At 43.8% G+C, this 21,834-nt stretch overlaps 2 protein-coding genes across 2 annotated transcripts; both read left to right on the forward strand.

The window, feature by feature from the left end:
* The first annotated feature begins 1,544 nt into the window (after positions 1 to 1,544).
* On the forward strand, positions 1,545 to 3,258 carry LOC127773116 (uncharacterized). The gene is made up of 2 exons (XM_052299135.1): positions 1,545 to 1,734; positions 1,869 to 3,258. Exon 2 carries the CDS (start codon positions 1,981 to 1,983, stop codon positions 2,989 to 2,991), a length of 1,011 nt encoding a protein of 336 aa, XP_052155095.1. The 5' UTR covers positions 1,545 to 1,734; positions 1,869 to 1,980; the 3' UTR covers positions 2,992 to 3,258.
* A 5,332-nt stretch (positions 3,259 to 8,590) lies between these two features.
* Positions 8,591 to 15,370, forward strand: LOC127774148 (diacylglycerol O-acyltransferase 1-1). Its single transcript, XM_052300432.1, has 16 exons — positions 8,591 to 9,203; positions 9,932 to 10,012; positions 10,123 to 10,196; positions 10,286 to 10,361; positions 10,573 to 10,640; positions 10,870 to 10,993; positions 11,395 to 11,493; positions 12,257 to 12,358; positions 12,440 to 12,576; positions 12,749 to 12,830; positions 12,963 to 12,983; positions 13,349 to 13,411; positions 14,361 to 14,408; positions 14,514 to 14,576; positions 14,735 to 14,788; positions 14,870 to 15,370. The coding sequence occupies exons 1-16, from the start codon at positions 8,784 to 8,786 to the stop codon at positions 14,972 to 14,974; spliced, it is 1,617 nt and encodes a 538-aa protein (XP_052156392.1). The 5' UTR covers positions 8,591 to 8,783; the 3' UTR covers positions 14,975 to 15,370.
* Positions 15,371 to 21,834: the final 6,464 nt, after the last annotated feature.

The raw sequence follows: 21,834 nt of genomic DNA on the forward strand, positions 1-21,834 counted from the left end.
TATTTGACTCTACAATCCTATAAAATAGAATTTGGCATACATTAGTGCATACTTCATACAATTTATATCATTTATGTATATAAAAAAAGTTATGCCTCCTCTATATTCCTCTTTCTTAATTAAGACTATTTTTTTTCTACTGAGTTTTACTTAAATCTGATCTCCATCCTTTGACACCGCCATAGTGACCCTTCTGATCTTGCCTAGTACTGCCAAGTCATAACCATTTACGCATCAATGTCTCCTAGCTACTTGCCTCCTTTCTTCTTTCTTTTTTTTCCTAGCGTCCTTCCATCTCCCATTTCACTAAATCAATCCCTACGTTTGAAGAGATGCCTAGGTTGATCGGCGTCGATGAGGTGAAAACCGGACAACAAGATCAGGGGGGAGAATGTTGGATTTTTTTTCTTTAGTGTCGTGTCGTGTACCATGTTTCGCGACATCTGATGTGGCATTTGTCGCTACTCGAGTGTGACGTGGGGATCATGGCATCATGCCCACCTCGTTTTGTTACTTCTTAAAATAGCAAATCAAAGATAAAAACCTAAAAGCAGTCGCTTTACTGCAGCACCAAACACCTTGTGTGCATTACTCTGTTTTTTGGAACTTCAATCTCAGTTCGAGGTAGATTGCTAGGATCCTAGTTTAAGTCCTGTAGCTCCACCACTTGACTATAATAAAGAAAGATCACCGGAAGAGCGAACCTGACGTCTCATGAATTAGTTTTTTTTTTTAAAAAAAACTCATAATTATATTTATATTTATATTTATGAGGATTATAAATAGAGTTGAAGGGAAATAACATCCCCAATACCAAAGAATAAATTTTACAAAACTACGGATACTTTGACTAAATTATCACATCATATTTAACAATAAATTTATCAAAAAATGTCCAAGTTTGAGTTATTAATGTCCAAGTTTTGTTATTAACTTGATATTAAACATGTAGTTTTGTGATAAATTTGTTATTAAATCTGTAGTTTTGTGATACACCACCTTAAATATGTAGTTCTATGACAAATTTAGTGCTAAATATATAGTTTCGTGATACATCATGTTAAATATGTAGTTTTATGATAATTTAGCTAAAATACTTGTAATTTTGTGAAATTTACTCAAAGATAAAGCATACATAGCAACACCATCCATTCATCCATTCAGAAAGTAAAGCCAACTGAAGTAAGAAAAAACTTAGATAATTAGATTTCAATTGTGCAATTGTTGATGCGACCGATTCAAAGGCTACAAAAATTGAGATGCACTTGATAAGACAGTGGTAAGGGTGTGTAATTTTAACCCTGAGATCCCGTTTTCGATCCTCAACACGCTCAAATTTCTTCTTTAAAAGAATGTTTGGAGGGACATCTCTCCCTCCAAATTACCTTGTTTTTAAAGGCTACAAAATTGAGCAAAATTTAGGCCATAGAAAGGGAGAAGCTCAAATGAGTTCCAGGATGGCATGCACACGCTGTTGTTGGGTTTTCTTCCTCCTCGTTTCGTTTCATGGTTTCCATGCCAAAAGTAGTCCGGCCACCAGCGAAGACGGCAGCGCCCATTTTTTGCCTCCAATTAACGGCCTTCTTCCTCCTCCGATCGTCGCCCAGCATATAAAAGCACAGCACCCTCGCGCCAATGCCTCTTGTCGGAGCTCCATTTCTTTGGCTTGTTCATCCTCGAGCTCCGGCCATTACCCCCCGTACCCATGCCCACCTTCTTCTTCATCGATCGCAGGTAAGATGATGCTGATCTCGCGCAAAATTTGGTTTCTTTTTTTCCCAATTTGTGTTAACGCTAATGTTTTCTTTGATTTGTCGTGTCCGTTTTGATATTGATTTGATTGGTTTTGTTGTGTGAATTGTTTTCAGATCAGCGGCGTCATCGCCGCCGATTGCGATCGTGATCAACAAGGGACGGCAGCGCGGCGGCGGCGGCGAACAGAGGAGGTAGCGATCGGTGACGACCTCGCCGGACGTGTCAATGGAGTCCATGGATCATGGCGGCGGCGGTGCTGGCCTGCTCGCGGTGGCTGCGGCGCCGGCGCCGGCGGCGGTGCTGACGACGATGCATGGGCGCGAGCTGTCGCACTCCTCCTGCTCCTTCTCGTCGGCGGCCGCGTCGCTGTCGTCGCCGTCGTCGTCGACGTCGTCGAGGAGCTACCACGCTGCGATGTCCGGCAAGTCGCTGTCGTGCGAGAGCATCCCGGAGATCATGGACAAGCAGTCGTCCTTCTCCTCCTCGGCGTCGTCCTACGAGAGCTTCATCCAGCTCGAGGCAGCCGACCTCGACCGCATCACCGCGGCGGCGGCGGCGACGCGGGCGCCGGCCGTGCAGACGATGATGGCGTCGCACGAGCAGCAGCAGCTCGCCGTCGCCGGCGGCAGCGGAGGGTATGATCCGAAGAGGCTCCCGTCGTCGATTTTCCGGACGGGGTCGACGAGCTCCGGCGGCGGCGGCGGCGGCGGCGGCGACTGGAGCGTCGCCTCCAACGACTCGCTGTTCAGCATCAACCTCCGCCACTCCGGCGACCTCAGCGCGCGCTACAACAGCAGCAACCACAGCAGCAGCGGCGACCTCTTCTACGACGCCTCCGGTGGAGGGTTCCACCGCATCCCCTCCTCTACCTCGGCCGCCGCCGCCGCCGCCGGCGGCGGCGGCGGGGGCGGGGGCGGGGGCCTTTGCGTGAGCGGCTCCTGCGCCAGGTGCACCACCATCGCCGCCGGCAAGAACAGGAAGTCCGTCCGGTTCGCCCCCGACGCCGAGATCGTCTCCGGCGAGATCACCAACCCCTCCGCCGTCTTCCCCACGGAGGCGGCGGCGCCGGCGACGGAAGGGAAGGAGGCGGCGAAGAGCCCGGACGCGGCGGCGCAGGGAGGGTGGTGCCTGTTCCGATGCTGCTGGCCGTCGCCGCCGTCGGTGTGGTGGCCTCGATGCGGGTGCGGCGGCGGCTGCGGCGTGTTCTGCTGCGGCGGCGAGAATTGCCGGTGCTAAAATTTGGCGGGAGATTGGGGGCATTGCGCGCCAATGTAGGGCGATTTGAACGCGATCTTGGTTTTGAATGTGTTGCGATGTTGTTGAAGTGAACCGACCAGAATCTGCGTGTATGTAGACAAGGTTTTTATTATAGAGATATTTGGTGATAAACAAACAACCGTGCAATTCACTGCTGTCCACCAGGGTTAAACCTTTAGTTTAGCCGATTTGATCGGTGCTCACCGAAATATTTCAAACCAAAATTTTGAATAAAATTTAGTTGAATTTGAACAAATATTACCAAAATTTATGGATAAATTAAAAATTTCGGCCGAAATAATATCGTATCGGAGGGGTCCGAAATTTCGGAAATTTCGTTCCGGAATTTTCAACCACGCTGTCCACCGGTTTATGGAAACCGACCAAAAACCGGTAAAAACCGAAAATATAAACTTTCGTTAACGCCATACAAAATCCGGCTAATACCGGTCGGCTTTTACAAACCGAGTACCAATGGTTTGTGGTATTTGGTCTACTTTGTTTTCATTGCTCATGATCGATGTGTTCATGCTCTCTACTCTTCTCTATATTTATCCCCTTCCTTTCTGGTTTACATCTATGTTTTCTGGTCTTGCTGATACACGTTTATGTTTTCAAATTGCATTTTAACGAACACCGCCAATGGTTTGCAATAACTCCCCCTATTTTTATATTAAAAGTTGATTTATTCGGTGCATAACCAGAAATCAACTCATTTTCGATGGATGGTGCATCATCTTGACTTACCAGCCACAACCAAAATTTAAATTTTTAAACGCATTTTAGAGTTCTTTTGTCATCAAATTTTGTTTTCCCGTCTTGGCTTTTAAACCTATTAAAAAGAGACATAAAAGTTTTTCCTATTTTTCATATTTGCTATTTGATAGTTGACTGCTTTACTATGGGTTGGGCAATTGACCGTGTGAGTTGTCCATTGTGTGTTGCGATTTGTGCGTGTTATCTGGTTCGGAAACTATACTGATTGGTTGTACTAGTACCTTTGACTTTAATTGGCATCATTTTGCCTTTTTTTTTCTAAGATTGACTGTGTACCCGTGAAGTGGAGACGAAGAGTCTAGCACTAAGTGACGAGGCGATGAGAGAGTTGATTCATTCATTTAAATTCTCTAGCTACATGAGGCGAGGAGGCGAGTCGATGAGGCGATGTCTCGCGCTGAAGATTGTGCTCTAGGGCATGGCATGAGGTGTGATGGCCTTGGGCACAACTCAATAGGGGCATAGGATTGGGCACATGTGCATATAGACCCCAAAGTCTTAACCTTTGCATAAAAGCCCAATTCTAGTTCGCAGGACGTAGGATAACGCGAGGCAGCCTAAACTAATCTAATGATATTCTCTTGTCCTTTTCATCCTTTTCTCTTCCTTGATATACATCACCGGCGGTTGCTCTCAGACGCTCTATGCCACCTATTCCTCCAAAACCAAAGCAACAACCAATTTGTACTATTATTAAGTCCTCAACAAGCTAATAAATAGCGTTCATGGCAGGCGCTATAGTGGTAGTAACCTCTACCGCTACCTCTATGATGTAGCAGATTGGAAATAGCATGTTGGAACTTAGTGGCTGCTATTTTGACTTAGCGGGCTGCTATAGTGGTCACGATTCGATTTAGCAAGCAGTTACAGTGTGAGCATATTTTATATAACCACTAAATCATAATAAATGACGAGCTTGCTAGTTGTTTTGTCTCTCAAAGTATTGTATTATTGTGAGTAGTCACATCTAACAAGTAGAATATCATGTTTTCTTCTTAATTTAGTTTATGTTGGAACAAGACACCAACTTTTCAAGTGCTACTAAATCTCTACTTATCCTTATAGCTTATAGGTTATACTGTATTGATATATCACTAGTTTGTTTCTTACTTGCTTTGTTAGTGTTTTATAATGTCATTATTCATTTATTCATGATGTATACTCTCAAATATGTGTGATAATTAAATGCCTCTATAGGAACTTAGTGTCCCCTATGCGTGACCCACTACATAGGCACCAATCCACTACCGACCCGCTATATGCTATTTATTAGCATGGTCCTCAATTTTCTCAGTTTCTCTGATTGCAATTAATTTACTTCATAATATTCCTTTAGATGTGTTTGGATGGTTTATATGAAATGAAACATAGAAATTTTGGATGAAATTGTTGTAGGATCGAACAACAAGAACTAAGCCAACTAGAGGGGGGGTGAATGGTTGGAGTACCCAAAAACCAAAACTTTTAGCAGAATTATAAGTTACCCTCGAATCGATGTAGATCAGTCTGACCAGAGTTGTCCCATCGGTCTGACCGTGCTTGTGCCGCCGGTCTGACCGATGTAGGTCACCCGGTTTGACCGCCCTAGAGTCTTTTCTGCCTTCTGTCGCCGTCGCCGGTCTGATCATTGTATACTCGCCGGTCTGACCATCGCAATGCCACCGGTCTGACCGTCGCAATGCCGCCGGTCTGACCGCCGGTGTCTCGCCGGTTAGACCGCTGAACCCGAGCAAACACAAATCGAAGAACTCTTGATGTAGATGGCAACTTTATTACTTCTATCTATGTTTACAAAGTGCAACAACAACACTCCTCACGAAAATCTCGACTAAACTCGAAACCCTAACTAATCTCTCAACACAATGCTCTCAAAAGCGATACAGGGAAGCCTCACGCTCCCTCTCTATTTATACATGAGATAGGCAGCCTAAAGCCACGAACCAAACTCATACAAGAAGTCCTAATCCACCTAGGAATCCTTTCTGTACAAAAAACCAACTTTACAAACTTCAATCATACCAAATTTGGACTCCTTCCAAATTTGACTCCGCATCCCATACGCACACAATATCTCCATCGTATGCTAGATGGAATTTTCACCAACCACGTGCATTGATCTTTAGCCTAAGTATCCCGCATGATATCTGACCGTCCGGACGTCACCTTATCTCCAAGTTGACTCCCGATCCATCACCGGAAATACTCTCCTGAGGCATCAAGACACCTACACATGAATCAAACAAAGAAACCATATTCCGAGACCAAACTTTCTCCAACTTGACTCATTGTTAGCAAACAACAGTATTACATACGCATAGTATCCATCTAGAAGCCATAAACACGAAACATCCACGGATATCCAATGAAACAACCCGAAACCGAAACCGACACAGAGTCGGCCGGTCAGACCGCTCGCATAGCACCGGTCTGACCAGCAACCAGTGCCCGATCTGACTGGACCCGATAATCAGCAACACCTGTAAATCACATGTAAATCACCTGCAAATCCAAGCATGTCCAAAACCACTTCACTAATAATCTCCAAATATCAAAACCAATAATCTCAGCTGCCAATTGTTCATCACAGAATAAGAATCAAACACACTTTGATTTTACAATTGTTTTGTGAAAGAGAGAATAGCGGAGAATGCATGTGACTTCTCACAGAAAAATAAAAACATGATGTATGCATCCATGCTTAGATTCGTATGGAATTAAGACATACTAGGAGTCAAATACATAATAATTTTACCAATGATATTCCTTTGATCCTAAATAAGATCGAATGAAAATTTTTCCAATGATTGAAATTCTAAAAGTTCCTTTGAAATGACTTAAATTGAAAGGAACCATTAAGATTTAGCACTAATTCAATCATAAAACTCTAAAAGTCTATGAATCCAATAGAATGATAATATTAGTATTTAAACCATAAAAGCTACAGTTTTGTGATACCGTTGAGCTAGCTTGGATTGCATCTATTCTCAACCATGCAAAAAAAAAAAAAAGAAAGAAAGCAAAGCAAAGCAAAAAATTTAATAAAGTTGGTTGTGGTTTGTTGTCAATTTTTTTTTTGGTAAAGTTAGTACAAAGATTTTGTTTAGCCTTTCCAAAATATTGGCATTTTCAAATCTTTAGCAAAATATTACCATTACCCTTTTTTAGGTAAGGTTGAGAATGGATGCAATTCAAGCAAACCCTTTGTTATTGCATATGTAGTTTTGTAATAACTTATTCTAAATTTTTGGTTTATGATAGATTTGTTATTAAATTTATAGTTTTACAATATACGTCTTAAAATAGCTCCAACTTCTAAATCTAATTATAGCATAGTCTGGAGTGTAACTGTTGAGCGGCTCGAACCCCACTCTACCCCGTTTATTTATTTTTCAGCCCACACAACCCGCTTTATTTGTTTTCAAGTGTAGTTGAAACCGTTTGGTTGGGTTCTAACTCCAAAAGCGATGGAACTAGAATCATGCCAAACGTGTTGGTATCATGATAGTTCAATTTTGCAAAATAGACTCATGTGTAACCACAAAGAAATTAAAGAAATACTAAGGTTGAGTATGAATCAACTTTTTTGTTTGGCTTGTATCTCGTTTCCATAAACACGCTTCCCGAACTGCTAAACGATATGCAAAACTTTCTATATAGAAATTTGTTTTTAAAAATCAAGTAGATCCATTTCTCAAGTTTATGATAGTTACTGCTCAATTAATCATACGTTAACGGTTGTTTTCGTTTTGTGTGTTGCGGAAAAACCAAGCTAATTTTCCTTGTCGAACGAAGCCTAAAACAATGCACTTAAACCCGAATATAAAATACGTGAGAGTATTAGAACTAGTTAATTGCTCGTCTTTCTCCATTAGCTTAGTATTTTGTGTGAAATTGATCGATGCATGTCACTCAATACGGTATCAGAACCATATATCTCAAGTATGAATCTAGGTTGGCACACAATTAATCAAAAAAAAATTACAATCCACTTCTATTCCACGTGTGGAGATTATGAATACTATATACGCACATAGTTGGTTTATCGGACTGGTTATAGGGGATATTTTATATCTCTACAATATGTAACGGATTAAGACTTGGGCATTATGTTTCCTTAAGTATTAAAGGAAACAGCTTACAATCCTAGATTCAGAATATTGTAAAATATATGTTGTATTTGGTTAACTTTTATATGTAATCCTGCCTTCCTGACCTATATAAGATGGGTAGTAGGCCCCCTTAAGGATATAACCATACTTAAGATCATCAGATCAATACAACACCCGAAAGGTAGAAATCTCAAACAACACCCGACAAGTAGAAATCTCAAACATGAGAATGGTATTACCTATTGACAAGGGCCTAAACTTTTATAAATTTTTTGCAATTCAATCCATCTACTTTAGCTCTCGTGCAGTATGCCTTCTTGTATTGCCGATTCGTAGCATCGACACCATGGCTGAGATATGAGGGAGTCTTCTCATGTAACTAGATGTATTAAAATATATTAGTGAATTGCCCGTCTTTTTTACTAACTTTCATTTTTTATTGGAATGGTACGTAACTCAACAGAGTTATTTATATCTAGTTGACTCCATTAACGTGTACTACAACAACATACAGTACCATAGTAACAAAGACACCAAACGCAACCGCTCTAGAAAGATGAGCGGTCACCTCGGCTTACTTACGCTAGTGAAGTACTACTACGACTAATACTTCCCTTCTTCCTTCCTTTCCCTACCTGCTCTGCTCTCTCTCACGAACACAGAGAGAATCATTCCCCGCACATCGAATCCCACACTCACCGACACGTGGGCCCCAATCACTCCCGCACCTCACTGACACGTGGGCCCCACGCACCCAGAGCCAGAGCCCAGAAAGGCCTCGTCCTCCTCCTCTCTGATTCGTCACCGCCACCGCCGCGTCGTCCCGCGTCTCTCCTCACCTCTCGTCTCCCTCGCGACGTCTCCCCTTTTCCCACCACCCCTCCAATGGTGGGCTCCGATGGCGACGGCGACGGCGGCGGAGGGGAAGCACACGCGCCGGCGGCGCCCGCGCACCACCACCGCCGGCCCCCGCGCCCGCGGGGAGGCAGCGGGGCCATCGTCGAGGGCTTCGCGGCGGCGCTCCGTCGCAGGATCCGCTCGGGGGCCGCGGCGGCCGCGCGGGCCAGCTTCGGGGGCGACTCCGGGGACGAGGCCGCCTCCGGGGAGCCCTCCTCGTCCTCGTCCTCGTCCCCGTCCCGCCGCCGTGGCGGCGACTCCAACGGGGCGGAGGCGTCCTCCGCCGCCGGGGGCGGTGGTGGCCGCGGCTGCGGTGGGGACTTCTCCGCGTTCACGTTCCGCGCGGCGGCGCCGGTGCACCGCAAGGCCAAGGAGAGCCCCCTCAGCTCCGACGCCATCTTCAAGCAGGTCAGCCCGCGCCGCTCTCCCACCCCTCCCCCCAATCCCCGTCGAAATGGGCACGCGCAATTCGATTTCCTTCCTCTTATTCGATTTAATCATCCGTTATGGTTGTCGTATAACGATAATCCAGTCGTTTCGATGTGATTGTGTTCGTGCAAGCCAAAAGGCGTGACCCATTTTTTTCCCCCTGTTCCTCGCTGACGCATGCGGGAGCCACGACGAATCTACTATTGTGTACTTGAAAGTCCTAGGTAAATAGCTCGTGAAGTTGTTCCGAGATTCGGATCTTTAATGATGCGCTGTAGGCTGTTGCACGATTTGGACATAAATCTATTAGCTCACGACATATTCATGTCTTGATTACTGCGAACGAACAGCAAAAGTCTACTGAGTTTGACACTGGTGGTTGTGGGATTGAACCACGTGACATTGTCTAGATACAACTGATAAAAGTAGGGTGGTACTTGCGTTTAGTTAATACCTCCACCCTGCAAGTGTAGTACATGAATGCTTCAGTCTTCAGCTCACATGATGCGGCCTAATGGAAAAATAAAGTATAGCTATAATTTTTTTATCCAACTAAGCACTATATTTGCGTTTTACTACTACTATCTCTTTGGTGTACTCGGACTTTTGTCTCTTTGTCCATGTATTTTAGAGCTAGCTTCATTTTCTGGAAGGCTTACAGATTACAGCTCTGTTCCCTAATACTTCTCTTTTGGCATTTCCAACAGAGTCATGCAGGCCTTTTCAACCTATGCATTGTTGTTCTAGTTGCAGTGAACAGCAGGCTTATTATCGAGAACTTAATGAAGGTTCATAGCCGCCTATTCTTATCCACTGATAAATGCTGTTCATTTTCACTTGCTTATATACATGATACTTTTCTTTATGACTTGTTTTCTTCAAATGTTCTTTTTTGCAGTATGGCTTATTAATAAGAGCTGGGTTTTGGTTTAATGATAAATCATTGCGGGACTGGCCACTTCTAATGTGTTGGTAATATATAACGACGATCAATTGTACGCTTCTATAATACCTTTTTATTTTGAAACTGATAGACTTTAAATTGTTTTTCATTGTTCCAGTCTTAGTCTGCCTGCTTTCCCCCTGGGTGCATTTGCAGTTGAAAAGTTGGCATTTAACAATGTTATTACTGATGCTGTAAGCAGAGGCCTTCTTAACCCTGTACCTTAAAACTCTACTAGTCTACAGTACTTAAATAAATGGTTTACAAGTTTTACATATTTGGTATGGATCATTCATGTACTTTGATTAGAATAGCTGGTGAAGTCCCTTTTCTTTTATCTATTGAATCCCCAGAATTCCTTCCTTGAGCAAAGAATATCAACGATTTATCCATTTTCTTTTGCAGGTTGCTACCTGCCTCCATATCTTCCTTTCAACAACCGAAATTGTATATCCAGTGCTTGTGATTCTTAAGTAAGGATATGTAACCCTTCAAGTATATGATGGATCTTGCAAATTACTGTGGAACAAGAGTTTTCTCAAACATGTTAAGAAAATGCATGTAAACATACATTGTATAATTTTTTTTTTCAAAAGAAATCAATGCATTTGTAAAATGTTTACACTAAATCTTCTATAAAAGAAAAATGTTATCGTTCTTTCATTATCATTCTAATACCAAATCCTTTTTTCCCTTGTTCAGGTGTGATTCTGCAGTTTTGTCTGGCTTTTTGTTGATATTTATTGCCTGTATTGTTTGGCTGAAGCTTGTATCTTTTGCACATACAAACCATGATATAAGGCAACTGACCATGGGCGGCAAGAAGGTACATTTCTTATTTTCTTTTTGTCAGATGTTCTTTAATGGTCCATTTGGATAAGGGGGTTCTGCCACAAGGGTAGCAAATTGCTGTCTCTCTCTTTTTATCACTTTATTTAATATATGCAGGGTGCTATGTGATGGAATTTACTATACTTTTTGACTGAGAACTTGCTCATCTATCCATTGACTTCATAAGATTCCGCAACATAGTTTGGTAGTATTTCTGCTACAGTTTGAAGACATTGTACCCAGGGCCATTTGGTTCTAATCTACATATTTTAACTGTATATTTTCTGTTTGGCTCCTAAATAATGTCATGACTTGCTGCTTCTCTTGCTTGGCCTTTTATTTCTTACTTCTGTTATCTTATTTGACTTCTGTAGCAAATAACATTCTGTTTATCAGGTTGATAATGAACTAAGCACAGTTGACATGGATAATTTACAACCTCCAACTTTAGGGAATCTAATATACTTCATGATGGCTCCAACACTCTGTTATCAGGTATTTTTTGGGTCATTCACTCATTCTGCATGTTGATAACTTTCAGTTAATCATGCAAACATGTTCTGAAAGGTGGTGGTTCTTATTGGATGCAAACCACACCGTGCTTATATCATATTAAATAGAGGAATTTGTTACCATTGAGCATCGTTTCCTTTTTCCTGCTGTCATACAATGTTTATTTCCCGTTATTTTAATGGATTTTTATGGCACTTTCCTGTATATCTTTTAAAAGGAGGTTTCACTACAAAAATTGAATAATTTGAAGTTCAAGGATATTAGCGAGGCACTCAGAAATTAGATTTGTGCTCTTCTGAGCCTTTTTTTTGGCTGGCTTAAACTTCGTCTTCATATGTATGTGTTATTACATATTGGTTTATTCATTGGTATGTAATATTACCCTGTTATTGCAGAATACTTAGTTGTTATCATCATCTCGTTAGAAACCTTCGTATACAACATGGTCCAAAGAGGCCTTGAACTAATCATGCTCGAGAAGTTCCTTTTATTATTGGCAGAATATTTACCAGTGTCCTTATTTTCACAAATTGCAGCAATAGTTTGCCAGTAGCTCAGTTTATTAGATTAATAACAATATTCTATGTTCATATTATTGAACTTACATTTTTCTGCCGTTATTTTATTTTATTTTTAATTTCATGATACCTAGCTTTAGAAGATAACGAATTGTTTTTAACCTCATGGTACATTTTGCGGGTTCTTCGTTATTATAAATGAACTGATTTTTTCGTTATTCGTGCAGCCAAGCTATCCCCGAACTTCATGTGTTAGAAAAGGTTGGCTGATTCGTCAAATTATTCTGTACTTGATCTTTACTGGTCTTCAAGGCTTCATTATTGAGCAAGTAAGCTATTCTGTTATGTTTTGGTCTTCTAGAATACCCTCATGCACTTCTTAACCATTTATTAATTTTATATGTTTGCAGTACATAAATCCAATTGTTGTGAATTCTCAACATCCATTGAAAGGAGGACTCCTAAATGCTGTAGAGACTGTTTTGAAACTCTCATTACCAAATGTTTACCTGTGGCTTTGCATGTTCTATGCTTTTTTCCATCTCTGGTAATTTCCATTTTCTACTTATTCATAATCAAGAAAATGGTCACTATTAGACTATAATATATTCAAAATCAATTTATTTCTGAATGCATACATTTCCTTGCATGATCCAAGCTTGTGAACAAATAATTTCTCTAACACCAGACTTACAGTTTAAACATTGATAATTGCACAGGTTAAGTATACTTGCTGAGATTCTTCGATTTGGTGACCGTGAATTCTACAAAGATTGGTGGAATGCAAAAACAATTGATGAGGTGAAAGACAATAGTTTTCAAGCTATCATTTGCTTCCTTTCTCAATCTAAAAGAAGTTAGGTAAACAGCTCTAACATTCTGTGTGATGTTTGCTCCTGCTACATGTGCGGTCGTACTTGGATGGGATCTCAGTATTGGAGAAAATGGAATATGGTATGCTTTCTTTTTATTTAAAACTGTGGTACCTTTAGGCTTAAGCAGCTGCCTACAACCAGACAAGACATGTACACCGATTTATATTTTTTTTCTTTTTTGCAAGTTAGAGCCTGTACCCATTTCAAACCAACATCCAGGAAAAATGGCAAGCCAATAGGAAATTAATGAACAAAGTGAATTCTTAACATCAGGTCTGTAGTGCAAAAGTAAACAAAGTACCAAGTAGATATATTATATAACCATAGAGGAAACAAAATCAACAGAAAATACAATTATTGTGATGGATATATTATGTTACGCTTCTCTTGTTTGTATGTTGTTGTTTTGACCAATATGATCATTAATGTTGCCTTTTTTCACAGCCTGTACATAAATGGGTTGTTCGCCATATTTACTTTCCTTGCATGCGAAATGGTATATCAAAGGTAAAACTTCTACTGTGAGTGTTTTGCTTATATTTGCATTCAATGTACTTTTTTTTTTGGATAATTGAATTCATTCCACCCTCTTAACTGAAATGTATCCGACAAACTGTAAAATACATCCTTAGCTGCATTATCAATTGCCTTACAGGACCACCCACTGAATGTTACTAGTTCCCTTGGTAGTAAGATACAAGATCTTGCCTTTGAACAACTGAATCATTCATCATTACCCTGTTGGGATCCAGTAACAAGAGGGTGGTTTGAACTGTTTAAGAAATTAGGATTAGTTTTTTTTTTAAGAATAAAGGCCAAAAGGCCCAGCTTTTATAGAAAGCCATCATGGCAGGTTCGCTGGGGAGACCAGCTCACCAGGTAGGTTCGGTGCAGGAAAAGGTGACAAAACACCGGCCGCAGGCCAGCCAGGGTAAGCCAGGAACGACATCTCACAGGGACAAAAGCAAATTCTAAAACTGAACTCCAAGTACGGCAGCAACCCAAAGCAGAGGACACAGACAGTGTCAGGCAAACTTGAAAACAGCGTATCACCAAGACACAAAAGGTCACCCAACTCCAGTTCTGGGTGGGCGAAGATTTAGCATTGCTTTTCCAACTTCTCCACTTCTTCATGGCAAAAAAGAGGCTTCCACTGCAAGAAATAGGAGATGATTTGAAAGGGAATTGTCAGTGGGGAGTAAACCAGCTTGTTTCTGAAAATCATGTTATTTCTAGTCAACCACTGGTTCCAGCAAACAGCAGCCAGAAAAGCTAACTTTAATCCAATATGCTTAAAACTCACTCTACTATTGCAAAGCAGAAAGAACTCTTCAAAATTATATTTCACACATGCTGATACTGTTCGCAATGGTTGCTGTCCATCTCTATGAAAAGATTAGCTCTATTACATGGGTGATACCCGGTACTCTGTTAAGTCCTGTTGTTTTTCTTTCAGGAAGTTGCTGTCTTGATATCATTCCTTGTTTCTGCTGTACTCCATGAGGTAAACTTTCTCCCTTGTCCTTTTCAGGAACTAGTATATGTGTGAAATACCTATCTGTTATTCTTGATTATTGAGTAAATTATGACATTTTCTGTTCTTTATCAGATATGTGTCGCTGTTCCCTGCCGCATTCTCAAGTTCTGGGCATTCTTAGGAATAATGCTACAGGTACGTGTTAAAAAAATTACACTGAATAGTATGCTGTAAAACGTGCACTCATGCAATCTCTTGTTTTTTTCCTTTCTGTATAAATAAATGTGTGCCCATTCTGCAGTATGACATAGAACTGTTCTCATGCAGTCTCCTTTTTTTCCCCTTGTTTCCAGATCCCCCTTATCGTATTGACAGCATACCTCAAAAGTAAATTCAGAGATACAATGGTTAGCCACATTTTCCATGATTGCAATTGAAAAACTTCTGTTTTAATGTAAATCAGTTCTAACTCGTGTCATCTTTAACAGGTTGGCAACATGATATTTTGGTTCTTTTTCTGCATCTATGGGCAGCCAATGTGCCTTCTCCTGTACTATCATGATGTGATGAACAGGATTGAGAAGGCAAGATAAATGCGTGTTGCCATCTTTTTCCTCTGTTTCATTTTGTACCAGCAGAAGCACAAGCAATAATCCACATGCTAGCCATAAAACAGCATGATTCCCAACGGTGTGGTACAGCCAACCTTCCTGTTATTCTATTTTCTTGGCTGTGGTGTAGATTTAGTTTTGAACTTGTGGCTAACCGCAGGAATGCCTGTAGATAAGCATCTGTCATTCTGTCTGGCGACGTTCTCCTTATTAATGTGTAGATGTAGAACTGTTTCCGAAAACTATATATCTTGAATCTGTTATGCCTCGACGAACATAATCCTTTTGTTAAGCTTAGTTGGTACAGTCTAGAAAGGATAAGAGTCGTGGATGTACGATTTCGTCTGCCATATATCACGCTCATATTGGTACAGGTAACTTTGTCGCTACCTTCTATCTCACTCGTGGGTATGTGCATTAGTGTGTGTTGGTGCGTGGGTGCATGTTTTCCATGTAATAAGAAAACGAAAATGGACCAGTATTGCTAGACCTGTTTTGCTGCAAAGTGATATTTTCCCAAAAGCCTGCCTTAAAATACATTCTTCTGAAGAAGACTTGATACTTGGAACAAGCAACACTATGGATACCATACCAGAGACTTGGAGTATTAGTATAACATCATTTGGCCTCAGATTTCAGCAGACATGACGAAGTAACCACGCTTGCATGCAATCTGTCATATAATGCGGGTGTGAATATGGTTATGGATACGAGAACACAAATCGTCAAATTCAATATGGTAGTCTACTGATACCACGGACAGTGATGCCTTCATTGGACGTAGTGAGTAGAACAAACGCTTGGCTTCTTTTAATTAGAATAGAAAATTGCGACTTTACCACACTCATCCTCTCAAGTGTGTTCTTTAAAAACAGTCAAGAAACGTGGTCCAATGATGAAATCCTTATTGGTTTGGTGGTTAAATCCAATAGCTCAGGGAATCAATCAATATAAATTTTTGAGGGCTGCAAGGGTACGGCATCCCATCCAAACGGGATACTTTATATTAATGACGTTGGTCCCGTCTCAGCTTTATTCACTTATGAGTCCACGACTTAGTGCCGCCCTACGCGCGCCACAGCCGGTGGAAGAGCACGCGTGAGGCGTTAGGAGAAGGACACGACACCAGTAGTGGCTTAGGTAGCAAAGTTGGTCCCTGCAATGGCATGGTGACCCTTGTATCAACACCACATTGAGGAGAAAAAAGATGGAGATAGGGAAAGGAATGGAAGGGAGAAGACGAAACAAAATGTTGGTGGTAGATGGCTAGCCACCCAGCCAAGCGGCAACGACGTACGTTCTCTCCCGATACCTTGATACCTCATACTTCGTACCTATGAGTTATCGGTTAGTAACTATAGGTATTAGCTGGTACTCGAGACATCAACCATGATACCACTGGTACCAGGTCTGAAACCTGTAGGTATCAACCATGATACCACTGGTACCATGCCTGGTACTTATAGGTACCAGCCGAGCCATGGTGATATGCCGCATGCACGACATACCTGCGCACAATGTCGACGAGCAGCCGATGTCTGCAGCACCACGCCGATTGTCAATCGAAACTGCAGATCTAGCACCTTCATTTGTCTCCCCTCCATCACCACTAACAGTGGCGTGGGAGGAGGATTTGCATCGATCGGCATCCTCCCCGATGGCATGACACCGAGGTGGAGGCCACGAGGGCTGGTGCGATCCATCGCCTCATTGCTAACATGGCTCAGGTGGATCCAATGATGGGAAGGCCCTAGGTATCTCTAGATCTAGTACTGGCAACCCTCTCCCTGACTCATTGATGGTGAGGGGGGATGGAGCAGGAGGGTAGGTGAGCAGGAGAAAGGAGCACAAACCATTTTCAGGCTTCCAACTAGGTAAGGAAGAAGAGGGGAGGAAGGAGAAGGGCGGTAGCGGAAGAAGAGGAGAGGAAGGAGAAGAGCGGTGGTGGTTGAGAGGCGTATGTGCAACTAGAAGAGCGACAGGGAGATTGGGGATCGAGTAAGGTGGAAAAGGATGCGGGCGCATAAGGATGATGAGCGCTCATTATGTATCCCGTCCCCACTCCCCCGGATTGGATACCGTAGGTTAGTTTTTCTTATTATATATAGAGCTTTCTATGGCACCCCAAAAATCTTCTCAAGAAATATGTCCATGGAAGTTACAACCAACTACTCTGAGGTTTTGGTTGAAGACTACGACTTACAAAATCACGATTTGATAAAAGAAGAAAACTACATAGAACACCAACTAAAGATAGAGAAAACAACTTGGTCAGCGAGTAACTACATAACCATTCACTAGTATGGAATACCACACACAGACCGACCTCATAGGTGAGGCTGGTTGTTGACAGTCGTTAGCGATCAGTTTCGCCCATCAATATCATCAAATTAGAGGAGAACTAAGTCATGCTTGCAATGCATATTGTGTCAAAATAAGATATATTCCACTAGCACTAGGCTTTCTAACCTCTTGTAGAGAATAAACACAAAATGGAGACGAATCGACAGCAAAACGGACGATCAATCAATCGGATGCTGTCGAGAATCAGACTTGTAGACAAGTGGGCTGAGAACACCAAACTGACACGACCAAAACAACCCAAAATTCACAAGTCTGCATAGAGAAGAAGTACAAGAGGCCGCTAGCCAAAAATGGGTTGGATTGGACCAGCCCATGGTTCGACCGAACCAGGGGGTTCGGCCGAACCCCCATCTCCACCGTTGAAGCCAGGATTCGACGTGGACGTCTAGGATTGCATCCCAATGACGGTCGGAGGGTATTTCCGACCATTCCAACCGTTACAACCGTCATTGGGAGGCTATAAAAGGAACTCTCATCCTCCATTTCGACACACACCTCAAACAAGAAGCTTCATACATTCTCTCAAGTTTAGTATAGTTTCTAGAGTATAGTGGAGTAGAAATAGAATAGAATCTTCAGTCCTCGGAGTCTTCAGAAGAATTCGGGTATGGCTCTAGTAGTTTTTCCTTCTTTGGTAAGACTTGTACTATTTATAGAATACTCTTCTCAATATATTTACGGTACTTTATTTCACTCTGATTATTCGAGTACCGACTTTCCGATATATTATTCGAGATATAATTGTCTAGGTAGCTTACTCGGGAGATGCAATGGTGTGGGTATAATGTTCATTTATATGAATGCTCTAAGTCACGACGGTGATTGTAGAGTAGTATTTGGTAGCATGAGTGAGATGCTTAGGCTATTGAATATCATTATTTGGGGTTATATGTTGTGGATACGTCGAGGTGGGCCGCTGATGGTGACAGCTCAGTATGGGTATTCCTCCGCGCGTGTATATAATCCTAAGTTACTTTTCCTAGGAGGGTACTTCTCCGTATTTAGCCCCGGTTGGATGGCCATGACATGTTAAGGAACTCGACAACTAGGGGTGGTCTCTCAAAACACCAGGAGGGCATCGTAAGGGGGATATTGGCTATATAATTATATAGTAGATAATATTGACTAAAGTGTGTGTATGTATATTAGAAGTATAGGAAATGATTCTTTTCTTATCCTTTCCACTTATCCTAGAATTAATATGTATGAGAGTAGTGAATGCTTCTGCTTTGTGTCAACCCTACCCTTTTGAATTGAACTAACCCCTGCTTAGACTTTGATTGTTACAAGTAACATATAAATATTAGCTTGGTTCTCTCTATTATAATCTTCCCACGGGATTAAACAAATACAATACCCTTGGAGTACTCTCGGGTGAAATGCTACAATGATATATCCGTGCGCTTGCGGATGAAATCTGTAACCATAATATACCATGAGTGTTTCTGCCCCATTGCTGGTAATTATATTTCTAATAATGTCGTTAAGAAATACCAACACTGGTGTCGGTTCATTTAAACCGGCACCTATAAAGCTTTTCTAGCTATCTCCGTTGTTCGGGTCCAAAGTTGAAAACTGGAACCTATAATACTAGTATTATAGGTATCGGTTTATTAAAAAAACACCTACCTGGTTTTCTATTAAACAGACACCTATGGGTGGGATAGAAGTGTTGGTTTTATTAAAAACAAAAACACACTTTACGGATGGAGCTAAGCCAAAATAGCTGGCTCTTGCTCCATTCTAAAAGTTATTGTTCTTATCTTTTCCTTCACTCATAGCCCTCTTCCGCGCGCCCCTCATTCTCCATTGCGTGCGCAAACACCTCACCCGCAGCTCCTCAGTTGCCCGCAACACCTCCTCCGCCCATCCTCCTCCCCGCTCGGACTGCCGCTTCCTCTTAGCCACAGGCAGTCCACCACCTCACCCACAATATCTCCGGCCGCTTCTCTCAACGGGGCTCCCTCTATTCTTCCTCCCTTTGGGAGAACCACACACAAGTGGCCTAGGCCAGTGCGCAAATGGTAGGCGTTGGATGTGGCCACTTGGAGCTTGGCTGCTACCGCGGGTCCACCTCCTCACCCACAGCGTCTCATCCTATCTCGGTAAAGGCTCCCTCTCATCTTCTTCTCTATGGGAGACCGACACACAAGTGGGAGGTCGAAGCGCGAGAGGGAGGCAAAAGATCTAGCTACCGGCGCCGGTCTACTTCCTCACCTGTAGCGTCTCCCCCTTTCTCGGTGGGGCTCCGTCTACTATTCCTCTCTTTGAGAGACTGACGCGTGAGTGGGTGGCCATCTGGAGGTTGAGGCCACCAGATCCGGCCACCTAGAGCTCAATGCCCACTGGATCTAGTCACGCTGACGAGGAGGAAGATCAACGGCCGTGGCCTTGTGTTCTTCAGTGTCCTTCTCCTCTCTCTCTCTCTCTCTGCATGTTCAGTTTGGGTGTCGACTTGAATATTAATTCTGTGATTGTGTTCGTTTATATGTCGGTTGGGACTGAGCCGATCAATTTCAGGGATGATGGGGCTATGATTTTGTTCTTGATTGATCGATCGATCTCGTGACGACAGGCCCACTCGAAGCATCGTCTTGATTCGAGTCAATGCATCAAGCTGGCCTGTTTTAATTCCTAGAACCTTAAAGATGTCGCTTCCTAAAAAAGCACCCTTGTTTCTCCTTATCAGCACCGTCAGTGCGATGATGGTTGGAAAACTAGCACCTATGTGGGGTTCTCAACCGGCCCCTATTTAGTTTTCTACAGTAGTGGTAGTTTTCAACAGCTTGCAAGTTATGTAGTTATACTATTTCTCAGACTAATTAGGAAATAGCATCTCCCAAATCTCTGGTAGATCATTTTACCGATCAAATTTCGATCACATCATTGTTTTTTTTAATGACTCGCACAAGACGGCGCAAAGTTCTATTGATAGAGCAGGAGAAAAATTACAAGATTACAACCCTGGAAGGTCGTAACCAGAAAAAGAAAAAAAGCATAACACCACCCACATACCGACAGTGTCAACACACAGAACTAGGAGAAGGCTAGCACCGGACCGGCCGCCGCTAAGCGTGGCCAACAAAGAAACACCGTCGAGATCGCCCAAAACCTAACCCTTACAAACAACACAAAGCCTCACTCTATCCAAATCTTCAGGAGTTAAGGAGAGAGGGTGAGAGCGAAGAATGGAACTTCTCTCCCCCCTAGGTCCTCCGACGTGGCCAACTTGTAGAGACTAGGACGCCGTCACAAGAGGATGAAATCTAGAGTGAGCTTGCACCAATTGGTTGGGGGATTGGGGGGGGGGGGTCTGCTAGGGGATGCCTAAACGACGTCTCCAAGGAGAGAAGCGACGGAAAACACCACCGCTGCCGTCCGTCAAGGTCTCAAAGAGAACCGAGACTGGGCTTTTGCCCGGCATCCACACATGAGGGATGAGACGACATACAACATCCTCAGGAGGGGAATGACGCTTCAAGTGTCATCGTTGTAGGCCCGGCCAAGGCCGGGCTGGGTTTTCACCCGCCGCTCACCACCTGCGAGTCCACGGTTGGCACCCCGATGCTCCACCACCATCCAACCTCTACCGACATGAGGGACCACTGCATCGGCACCCCCCGCCGGCCGGCCTCTGTGCGTCGTAGACCGCACCGCACCCACCGGCAGCTCCTCCTCCTCGCACCGTGCATGCCTCCGTCACCGCCACCCGCGCCTCATCGCGCTGTGCCGGCCTCCTCCACCACCACTGGCCGCACCTCACCGCGCCAGGCCAGCCTCGTCCACCGTTGGCCACGCCTCCTCGCACCAAGTTGGCCTCCCATCGCTGGCCACGCTTCCTCGCGCCAAGTCGGCTTCCACCGCTGCCGGCTACGCCTCCTCGCGTCACGCCGGCCTCGCTGCCATCGACCGTGCCTCTACGCACCGAGCTGGCCTCCGAGCACTCCTCCCACCGCTCCCGTGCCGGTCAAATGCAGCCGTCTGCCATACCTCCCCGGCTAGCCGCCCATGGCCGTCTATGCCTCCTCTCGTAGTCGTCGTCGCCCATTTCCAGTCGTCAACACTGCGTCCGCACCCACCCCTAGTTTCCTCCCTCTCCGCCGACCAACACCTTCACCGCCTCCGCATCTGCCACCGTCGTCATCTGCCGCTGCCGCCGTCGGCCACGCGCGCCATGCCGGCAACCTCCTCCAGCTACAGCCACCGGCCACCGGCTTCTCCCAGCGCCGGCACGTCCTCCGGCTGGATCCAGCGCGGGGGCGCCAGATCCAAGCATGGGACTGCCGGATCCAAGCGTGCCGCCGCCGTAGCGTCGTCACCATCTCCGCAGGCGTCGTCGTCCTCGCTGCCATCGCCGTCCCCGTCCTCCCGCCCATCTGGCACAGAGCACCAGTGACCTCCCGGCTGAGCAACGTGCAACCCCGCCATCGCCATTCCTGCCACCGTAGGGACTTGTCCATGCCGTCGCCGTCATCATC

Source organism: Oryza glaberrima, chromosome 5 (assembly GCF_000147395.1).
Source record: "Oryza glaberrima chromosome 5, OglaRS2, whole genome shotgun sequence".
Classification (NCBI taxonomy): Eukaryota; Viridiplantae; Streptophyta; class Magnoliopsida; order Poales; family Poaceae; genus Oryza; species Oryza glaberrima.